We start from the raw sequence: 11,078 nt of genomic DNA on the forward strand, positions 1-11,078 counted from the left end.
ATCATTCTAGGAACGCAATTCAAGATGTTCTCCGAAATCGGAGACTCATCACCTGTGAATATTTTTTGAAAATGATCACAAGCTGCTTTAGCAATGTGTTCGTCGCCTTGAATCAAATCCTCCTCTTCGTTAGTAACCTTGTGAATGAACAATCGTCTTCTCCTGCCACGAATTAAAGCATGGAAATACTTGGTGTTAGCGTCTCCATCCTTGAACCAATGTAGTTGAGTTTTTTGTTTCAGAATGTTCTCTTCAATTTTAAGAAATCTGGTGTATTCGGCGTTGAGAGCATGCAATTGCATCCTGTTCTCTTCATTATTGGATATTATCAGATTTTCTTCGGCACTTTTCACCAATTCTTCATATTCCTTAACCTTGGCAAAAATGTCGCCGAATTCCACTCTCGACCATTTGCTAAGGGTAGAGGATAGCCTTTTCATTTTTTGGTGGAATGACCACATTGGATTCCCCGTCATAGGTATGTCCCAACAGGACTTTACAGTTTCAAGAAAAGTAGGGTTATCCACCCAACAATTCAAGAATTTAAAATATTTAATAAGGGAATCTTGTCTAGCATTCATCTCTATTAGTAAAGGGTTATGGTCAGAGCCAGTCGAAGGGAGGTGAGTAACTGAAGTGTGTGGCATGACAGCTAACCAGTTATCGGACACCATAGCTCTATCGAGTCGCTTCCATATTCTTTTATGCATATCTCGTTGATTACACCAAGTGTAGTCTGAGCCATGATACCCCAAATCCGTTAGGCCACAAGCTTCGATAACGCTGATAAACTCAAAGCTTTTCTGCATGTTGTAAGGGATTCCACCTAGTTTCTCAGTAGTGGACGTGGTGACATTGAAGTCCCCAACTGTGCACCAAGGAAGGTTAGTGGAAGCGTGATGCAAAAGCCTATCCCAAAGTGGTCGTCTAAGAGTATCTTTGCATTTTACATAGACAAATGTCATGAGAAATGCATTTGGATGCTCTACATGTTTCATCTCACAAGTGATCTGTTGATCGTCAATATCAGTAACTTTACAATCAACATCTTGAGTCCAGAAAATCCAAATCTTACCATTAGGATTGCAAGCGGACCTATCCATACCAAGGTTGATTCTAAAGCTTTGTAGATGAGCGTTGTTGGAAAAAGGTTCTAGGATGGAAATTATGGACGTTTGATGGATTTGTTTGAGGAATTTTAGTCTATCTATGACACCTTTGGTATTGATACCTCTAGCATTCCATACAATTGTGTTAATCATTGATGGGTTCTGAGGTTATAGAGCCTAGTGTTTGGTCTACTAAACGAAGCATGCATAGTAGAAATTTTTGGATTATGGTGAATACCTCTAGGTGATAAGCCTTGTTCACTAGCTAGCTGGTTCATCTCATTATCTGTGACTTTGGTAGTGGTTTTGGATGGTGCAAGAGTTCTATTAGACTGTTCAGCAGTCTCTTCTTCATCCTCTAGTTCAACCTCACCTTGAAACTCTTGGTCATATTCATCTTCTGAATGTATGACACCATACTCATCAAATTCATTTGCTAGGGTAGGAGTAGTATTTAGTGCGCAGGGAATGGTGGAGTCTTGTTGTGGCTGCATAAAAGGAATAGGCTCAATGTTTAGTGGAGTAATAGTGATGGGATCTTCACCTTTAAAATCGGGGCTTCTGATATGTGTATTTTGGTTAACTAAAACCAACTGCGAGCATGTATTAGCAACTACATCATTCGTGGCTGCAGCAGCTTGATGTTGTTTTAGTTCTTTCCTCTTTCTAGCTTCCTTTCTTTTATGAGTCCTAGAGTTGGATGTCTGTTTGGAATTACTACAGTTGATTTGAGCAGTTGGAGAAACAGTAGCTTCTCCTTGTGTTTTAAATACAAGGTTCGCAGCAGGAAGTTGAGTTAAAGAGGCATAAAAGGCCTGCATTTGTGGGTTTGGGTGTTGCACTTGTTGGGAGACAGGATTGAGGAATTGAACACTTGAAGCATAGCTGAAACTGCAGCCCTTTTCCTGGTCATTTTCAGCATTGTCATTGTGATCTACATCTAGACTTTGGTGCTGAAATGGTATTAGTTTAGGGACCACAACTTGCACACTTTTTCCTTTCAAACTAGGAGTTGAGCTAGCCCCCAAGACATGCAAGTTGTCCTTTAATCCTACAGCTGGAACATGTTCCAAAACCTGCAGGTTTTGAGACTGAGTAGGGGCTGCAGTGTTGCCCATTTCCTGAGTGGAAATAGGAGCAACTAGAGGTCTTGATCCCTGTTCCTGAGTGGCCATATTGTTCATCATATTCTCTTCAAAATTAGCAGCTGATGTAACACCCAAAATCTGTAGATTTTCATGCAAACCTGCAACTAAACCACCACCCAAAACCTGCAGATTTTGACTCTGAAGATGAGCTGCATTTATGTCAAATTGTTGATTGAAAATAGGGCCAGCTGCAGGTGTGAATCCTTGCACTTGAGTGTCCCTATGTTTTACTCTATATTCCTTCAGATTAGGGGCTGAAGTAGCACTCAAAACCTGCAATTTTTCATTCAAACCAGCAGCTAGGACATCTCCCACAACCTGCAGATCCTGAGGCTGAAAAGGGGCTGCATTGATGCCCATTTCAGGAGTGAAAATAGTAGCACATGCAGGTCTCAATCCCTGCACCTCAGTGGCCTTATTTTGTATACTCTTTTCTTTCACTGTAGCAGCTGCACCAACACTCAAACCAAGCATATTTTCCTTGGAACCAACAGCTGGACAAAGTGAAGAGCCTTCTCCCAAAAACTGCAGCTGGTGCACATGAATTGGAGCTGCAGTGTTACCTTGTTCCTGTGTGGAACTAGGGGCATCCACAAGCCTCATTTCAGTACCATCTGAGCCTTTAAGATTCTCAGGCAATTCCTTAGAGGCAAGGTGTCACGATCCAACCCCGTAGGCCGTGACTGGTGCCCGAGTTGGGCACCCAAACGTACCCTTATCCCAAATTTGGCTATTTTTTTTTCCGAATAAACAAATGTAGTGATTAGTAGAAATTACTAAATATATCATAAAAGTAGATATACGCACGAGAGTTGAAAGGTTGTCACAACACACACAAAGATCCAAACCATATATCCAAAACCCACGACATAACTCTGTCTACAGACCTCTACAGATGATAGCATAGTCATATGACGAGACAAGGCCCCGTCGTACCCCTGACCAACATATCCAAATATACAGAGATAAAGTCAGTACCAAAATACAAGCTCCGAACAAGGGAGCACTGTCAACGACGCAGCAAATATCCTAAACAGGTGGATCAGCAAATCGAACTTCGGTACCTGCGGGCATGTAACGCAGCCCCCCCGAAGAAAGGGGGTCAGTACGAAAAATGTACCGAATATGTAAAGTATGAATTGTAATAAATAAAATCATAATCTGAATAGTATGTGCAGAAAATAAAATAAATGTTCAGAATTTCAAAATACTTTTCATAATCCCAAATCATATATGCAAATACATATGCCGTATCCGGCCCCATTTTATGGGACTCGGTGAACAAAACGTGGTTGCCCTCCTGTCATTGGCGCCACAGCACATCATAACACCAGAGTAGGGAATATCTCCGTAACAAATCATATCATATCAGATGGCCATATCAAATCATATCATATAACAAACATATATGTACATGGCACAGCATAACTCCGTGGCATAACATTTACCACCCCATGTACATGTCATACCTGCCCCCTCACGTCGGGACACGGCGAACAATGCAGAGAAATACGCACGAAAACATATCCTGGCCCAGGCTCAGTGAAAGAAGCATTGAGGCATCCACGAGTGGAGTAGTGAGAAACTAAATGCAATTTAAATTACAAAACATTTATACAGACTCGATGGCATAATTTCGATAACAAATCATAAAAGGAAACTTGAATAATAATAATAGTACAAATACTTCCAAATATATTATGGAAATTTAACGGAGTAATTATTTATATAATATTAGGAAGCATAGCAAAAAGTTTCTTTCAAATTTTCCCTAACATAATCCAAACGGAATAACAACGAAAAATTCGGAATAGTGGGGCCCACCTCGGTCAAATGAGGTGGCACATACAAATCACGTGCGTTAGACTTCATAATATTATTTAGAAGAGTTTCAAGGTATTCAAAATTCATTTGTGCAAAATCTAGAAGTTTAGACAATTTTTTTTAAAATTATTCATAATTACCTAATTCAATTCTATTGAATAGAAAATGGAAATTTTCGAGCGTCGATTTCGAAGAGTAGATTGATCCCCGAGGTTCGTATTCACTCCTATTACATCTAGGACATGCCAAGAGAAGAAAATGTAAAACTTTACATACCTTTTTGACGTTTTACGGTTGTCCAAATTCAATTCCCGTTTCCTCCAAAATCTACAATTGGTCACATTTACCAATTACTATTCATAAGACTTTAAGAACTCAATTTTTCCAATACTTGTCTACAAAAATTTCGGCAGCATCTCCCCTATATATATGACAACCCCGAGATTACAACTCGGCCACAATATCAACAACCAAGCCAACATCAACACCAATTCCATCAATAATCAACTTAAACACACCATAACATAAATTGATGTAATTTTCCAATTAGTGCAACAACTTTCAACCAAACTTTGCATTTCCAAATAAATATGAATATTTCATGTTCATAATTAATTTCAACTCATTCCAACATAGGTGAAAAATATTCCAAGTAAACTATTCAATATTCATCAATTCCATATTTCACCCAAAAATTCCATAAATGCAACAAAACTATTACAATTCATTTTCTTCTTTCAACTTCATAATCAAATTCATTTCCTTCTTTCAACTTCATAATCAAATTCATTTCCTTCTTTCAACTTCATAATCAACAACAAGAATCCATACTTTTAATAACTTACCTCCATATTCTTATAATATCATACTAAAATTACATAATTCCTACAAACCATTTTAATACCAACTTACACCATATAAACTTTATTTATATCCCAAAAATCATAACAACAACTAACAAATTATACAAACTTATTTTTTTTTTCCATTTCATCACCTAACCCATATTTCCAACTTCAATTAATTTCATCCAACTTCCATTTTCAACATCAAATATTTATCATACTACTATTCAAATACTACACTAAAAATACTACACAAAAATACTACACAAAAATTTAATTCATCTTTCCCCACAATCTTCATATACATGGATTTATACATATGTAAAACCCACCATGAAAACTTCCATATTTTCATAAATTCTACACATCTCCACATACTACAACATAAACAACCTTCATAACACAAAGAAATTGGATTAATTCTTACCTTTTCCTTCCAACTTCTTCACTTTACCAAAGCTTCAAATCAACCAAACAAGCCTCCTATTTTCCAAAATAACTTTATCATATTGTAGAGAATCCTTGAATTAGTAGGAATACTAGGAGAAAATAATTTTTGGAGCAAGATTTCAATTTTCTCCCTATTTTTTTCCTTGATCGATTTTCCCCTTATTTTCTTTTCCTTTGTTTTTTTTTTCTTCTTTCTTGAATTGTCTTGAAAGTTCTAAGAGTTGGAAGACATAAAGACTTCTAAGTGAAATTACCAATTTGCCCCTCACCTTTTCTAATATTTCCAAGTTGAAATTCCAATTATGCCCTTAACCTTTTATAGTATTTCCACATGTGAAATTCCAATTTTGTCCTCAACCTTTTATAGTATTTCCACATGTGAAATTCCAATTTTGTCCTCAACCTTTTATAGTATTTCCACATGAGTAATTCCAATTTTGTCCTTAATCTTTTATGGTATTTCCACATGAGAAATTTCAATTTTTACCCTTAACAAATTTCCAATATTTCCACATCTCAATTTAGTCTTAAGAATTTTGTATCCAACAAGGTCAAACATAGCCTTGCCCTTGACTTATTACCATTATCCCCAAATTGTCCTAATGTGAAAAATACGGGTCATAACATTCTTCCCCCCTTTAGAACATTCGTCCCCGAATGTTAAACTGATCCTATGGGGTTTTATGAATATCTTAGGGCGGAGTTTCCCTTCTTTTTTTTTCCTGCTACTGCACATAGTTTATTGATTAACCAACATAGGTAAATAAGGAAATTAGGTTACCTGTGATCCCGTCTGGAGACGCCTCCTGATCCTGCCGGGTGGCCAAAGAATAAAGGCGATTCGAAGGACCGCTAGAACTAGAGACTCCGCCACGGCCTCTACCGCGGCCTGCTGGTGTAGATATACCCTGCCCCGTGGGGCGCATAGCTACCGAAGAGGATGATGACCCAGCAACTGATCCGGTAGGCCGTTCTGTGTCGGCTAACCCACCTTTATACGGACAATCTCTCATCATATGGCTTTGACTTCCACAAGAAAAACAAGCCCCTGTAGCACGATAGCACTCCCCTAGATGGTATTTGCCACAATAAGAACACTGAGGCCTGGGTGGCCTCGTCTGACCAGATCCTCTGTCTAGCTGCGAACTGGAAACCTTGAAACTCGAACCTACTGCAGAATATCCTGTGCCACCTGACCTCCGGTCTACAGACTGTGGAGGCATACTCCATGTTGGTTGGGTGGACTGTCCACTACTCTGTTGCTGGTATGGTCTGCCCCGGAGCTCTCCAGAATACCCGGTTGATCTGGCCTTCTTGGGTTGCCGTGACTGGTGTCCTTTATGTCTTTCCTCCATGCCCTGAGCATATGCCTGAATACGGGCGATGTCCATTCCTGGCTGAGCAGCCATCACCAAACAACTATCCACCAAGTACCGATCTAGGCCCATCACATATCTGTGCATCCTGTCAGTCATGTCAGCTACCAATACATGTGCGTGTTGGGCCAATGAGTCAAACTCCAGACTATACTCACGAATACTGCGTCCTCGCTGCTTCAATTGTAAAAATCTGTCCACTCTGGCTCTCCGCATCTCAGGAGGAAGGAAATGACTAATAAACGCCTCCGTAAACTCATCCCATATAGCTGGAGAAGCTAGTCTACCCCTGGACAACTCCCAGGACTCATACCAGTTAGCAGCTACCTCAAGCAGTCTATACGAAGCCAACTCAACTGACTCTGTCGTGGAAGCTTTAATCAGACGCAAAGTGCGCTGCATCTCCCTAATGAACTCCTGGGGGTCCTCTTCGGGCTTTGTCCCGAAGAACTCTGGAGGGTTACAAGTCAGAAACTCACGAGCCCTCGAACTATCAGGCCTCTGTACCTGATCTCCGCCCAAACCGCGTCTGTGTTCCTGGCCTGCCACTAAACTAGTCAACAGCTGGACCGCATCCTGCATAGCCCTTTCCTCAGCTCTTGGCTGTGGAGCTAGAGGCTCGGGTGCTGGGGCTCCGAAAACAGGTGAATCCGCCCTCTGATTTTCACCTGGGGCCGCCATAATTTCTGGCGGTGTAGCAGAGCTGGCTGTCGGGGGCACAGTCTCCCTCTCAGGCATCGATCGGGCCCTGATAACTCTGTGCGCCCGACTAATCTCACCGGGTGCTACTGATTTTCCCTTTTGGTTAGCCGTCGTTTTCCTCGGAGGCATTACTGAAAATAATGACAATCATTTCATTAGGAAAGAATCATCCTAATAATATAGCTCTATCGCACGATCTAAGACAAGAAGAAAAAGTAATATCCTAAATGTCCTGTAGCCTCCTGCTTATAAATGTGGTGCACAACACACCGATAAACAAGACTCTACTAGACACGGTCTGTAGACATTCCGAGGACCCAACCGCTCTGATACCACTTTTGTCACGACCCAACCCCGTAGGCCGTGACTGGTGCCCGAGTTGGGCACCCAAACGTACCCTTATCCCAAATTTGGCTATTTTTTTTTCGAATAAACAAATGTAGTGATTAGTAGAAATTACTAAATATATCATAAAAGTAGATATACGCACGAGAGTTGAAAGGTTGTCACAACACACACAAAGATCCAAACCATATATCCAAAACCCACGACATAACTCTGTCTACAGACCTCTACAGATGATAGCATAGTCATATGACGAGACAAGGCCCCGTCGTACCCCTGACCAACATATCCAAATATACAGAGATAAAGTCAGTACCAAAATACAAGCTCCGAACAAGGGAGCACTGTCAACGACGCAGCAAATATCCTAAACAGGTGGATCAGCAAATCGAACTTCGGTACCTGCGGGCATGTAACGCAGCCCCCCCGAAGAAAGGGGGTCAGTACGAAAAATGTACCGAATATGTAAAGTATGAATTGTAATAAATAAAATCATAATCTGAATAGTATGTGCAGAAAATAAAATAAATGTTCAGAATTTCAAAATACTTTTCATAATCCCAAATCATATATGCAAATACATATGCCGTATCCGGCCCCATTTTATGGGACTCGGTGAACAAAACGTGGTTGCCCTCCTGTCATTGGCGCCACAGCACATCATAACACCAGAGTAGGGAATATCTCCGTAACAAATCATATCATATCAGATGGCCATATCAAATCATATCATATAACAAACATATATGTACATGGCACAGCATAACTCCGTGGCATAACATTTACCACCCCATGTACATGTCATACCTGCCCCCTCACGTCGGGACACGGCGAACAATGCAGAGAAATACGCACGAAAACATATCCTGGCCCAGGCTCAGTGAAAGAAGCATTGAGGCATCCACGAGTGGAGTAGTGAGAAACTAAATGCAATTTAAATTACAAAACATTTATACAGACTCGATGGCATAATTTCGATAACAAATCATAAAAGGAAACTTGAATAATAATAATAGTACAAATACTTCCAAATATATTATGGAAATTTAACGGAGTAATTATTTATATAATATTAGGAAGCATAGCAAAAAGTTTCTTTCAAATTTTCCCTAACATAATCCAAACGGAATAACAACGAAAAATTCGGAATAGTGGGGCCCACCTCGGTCAAATGAGGTGGCACATACAAATCACGTGCGTTAGACTTCATAATATTATTTAGAAGAGTTTCAAGGTATTCAAAATTCATTTGTGCAAAATCTAGAAGTTTAGACAATTTTTTTTAAAATTATTCATAATTACCTAATTCAATTCTATTGAATAGAAAATGGAAATTTTCGAGCGTCGATTTCGAAGAGTAGATTGATCCCCGAGGTTCGTATTCACTCCTATTACATCTAGGACATGCCAAGAGAAGAAAATGTAAAACTTTACATACCTTTTTGACGTTTTACGGTTGTCCAAATTCAATTCCCGTTTCCTCCAAAATCTACAATTGGTCACATTTACCAATTACTATTCATAAGACTTTAAGAACTCAATTTTTCCAATACTTGTCTACAAAAATTTCGGCAGCATCTCCCCTATATATATGACAACCCCGAGATTACAACTCGGCCACAATATCAACAACCAAGCCAACATCAACACCAATTCCATCAATAATCAACTTAAACACACCATAACATAAATTGATGTAATTTTCCAATTAGTGCAACAACTTTCAACCAAACTTTGCATTTCCAAATAAATATGAATATTTCATGTTCATAATTAATTTCAACTCATTCCAACATAGGTGAAAAATATTCCAAGTAAACTATTCAATATTCATCAATTCCATATTTCACCCAAAAATTCCATAAATGCAACAAAACTATTACAATTCATTTTCTTCTTTCAACTTCATAATCAAATTCATTTCCTTCTTTCAACTTCATAATCAAATTCATTTCCTTCTTTCAACTTCATAATCAACAACAAGAATCCATACTTTTAATAACTTACCTCCATATTCTTATAATATCATACTAAAATTACATAATTCCTACAAACCATTTTAATACCAACTTACACCATATAAACTTTATTTATATCCCAAAAATCATAACAACAACTAACAAATTATACAAACTTATTTTTTTTTTCCATTTCATCACCTAACCCATATTTCCAACTTCAATTAATTTCATCCAACTTCCATTTTCAACATCAAATATTTATCATACTACTATTCAAATACTACACTAAAAATACTACACAAAAATACTACACAAAAATTTAATTCATCTTTCCCCACAATCTTCATATACATGGATTTATACATATGTAAAACCCACCATGAAAACTTCCATATTTTCATAAATTCTACACATCTCCACATACTACAACATAAACAACCTTCATAACACAAAGAAATTGGATTAATTCTTACCTTTTCCTTCCAACTTCTTCACTTTACCAAAGCTTCAAATCAACCAAACAAGCCTCCTATTTTCCAAAATAACTTTATCATATTGTAGAGAATCCTTGAATTAGTAGGAATACTAGGAGAAAATAATTTTTGGAGCAAGATTTCAATTTTCTCCCTATTTTTTTCCTTGATCGATTTTCCCCTTATTTTCTTTTCCTTTGTTTTTTTTTTCTTCTTTCTTGAATTGTCTTGAAAGTTCTAAGAGTTGGAAGACATAAAGACTTCTAAGTGAAATTACCAATTTGCCCCTCACCTTTTCTAATATTTCCAAGTTGAAATTCCAATTATGCCCTTAACCTTTTATAGTATTTCCACATGTGAAATTCCAATTTTGTCCTCAACCTTTTATAGTATTTCCACATGTGAAATTCCAATTTTGTCCTCAACCTTTTATAGTATTTCCACATGAGTAATTCCAATTTTGTCCTTAATCTTTTATGGTATTTCCACATGAGAAATTTCAATTTTTACCCTTAACAAATTTCCAATATTTCCACATCTCAATTTAGTCTTAAGAATTTTGTATCCAACAAGGTCAAACATAGCCTTGCCCTTGACTTATTACCATTATCCCCAAATTGTCCTAATGTGAAAAATACGGGTCATAACACAAGGTCCAGTTTGTCAAGTTGCTGGGAAGAAAAATGCTGAATATTTGAAGTGGTAGCAGGAGCTCTCAAGTCATTCCTAGGGTCAATCCTAAGGTTCTCATGCAAAACATGAGACAAAACCCCCCCTCTGGACACCCCATCCTGCAGGTTAGTTGGCTCCTCCTCAATACCATCCTCACCTCCATCAACTTTGGA

The 11,078-nt window shown here is 38.4% G+C and overlaps 1 protein-coding gene and 1 long non-coding RNA gene across 10 annotated transcripts; both read right to left on the reverse strand.

Moving 5' to 3' along the window:
- Positions 1-3,023: 3,023 nt before the first annotated feature.
- On the reverse strand, positions 3,024-7,571 carry LOC129891359 (uncharacterized). Of its 8 annotated transcripts, none has more exons than XM_055966688.1 (3): positions 6,158-7,571; positions 4,358-4,408; positions 3,036-3,321 (listed from the first exon to the last, which is right to left on the reverse strand). In XM_055966688.1, exons 1-2 carry the CDS (start codon positions 7,488-7,490, stop codon positions 4,386-4,388), a joined length of 1,356 nt encoding a protein of 451 aa, XP_055822663.1. In that variant the 5' UTR covers positions 7,491-7,571; the 3' UTR covers positions 3,036-3,321; positions 4,358-4,385. The 8 variants fall into 8 exon arrangements, 3 of the variants coding, with proteins under 3 accessions (XP_055822662.1, XP_055822663.1, XP_055822664.1); XR_008767180.1 differs by lacking the exon at positions 6,158-7,571 and adding an exon at positions 5,354-6,135 and having other exon boundaries at positions 3,041-3,321; XR_008767179.1 differs by lacking the exon at positions 6,158-7,571 and adding an exon at positions 5,354-6,137 and having other exon boundaries at positions 3,042-3,321; positions 4,358-4,502.
- Positions 7,572-7,935: 364 nt separating this feature from the next.
- LOC129891360 (uncharacterized) lies at positions 7,936-10,832 on the reverse strand. Of its 2 annotated transcripts, none has more exons than XR_008767184.1 (3): positions 10,234-10,832; positions 9,238-9,382; positions 7,936-8,201 (listed from the first exon to the last, which is right to left on the reverse strand). It is a non-coding gene; the product is annotated as an uncharacterized LOC129891360 (long non-coding RNA). The 2 variants fall into 2 exon arrangements; XR_008767185.1 differs by having other exon boundaries at positions 7,937-8,201; positions 9,238-9,288; positions 10,234-10,825.
- Positions 10,833-11,078: the final 246 nt, after the last annotated feature.

This window comes from Solanum dulcamara, chromosome 6 (genome assembly GCF_947179165.1).
Source record: "Solanum dulcamara chromosome 6, daSolDulc1.2, whole genome shotgun sequence".
NCBI classification, from domain to species: Eukaryota; Viridiplantae; Streptophyta; class Magnoliopsida; order Solanales; family Solanaceae; genus Solanum; species Solanum dulcamara.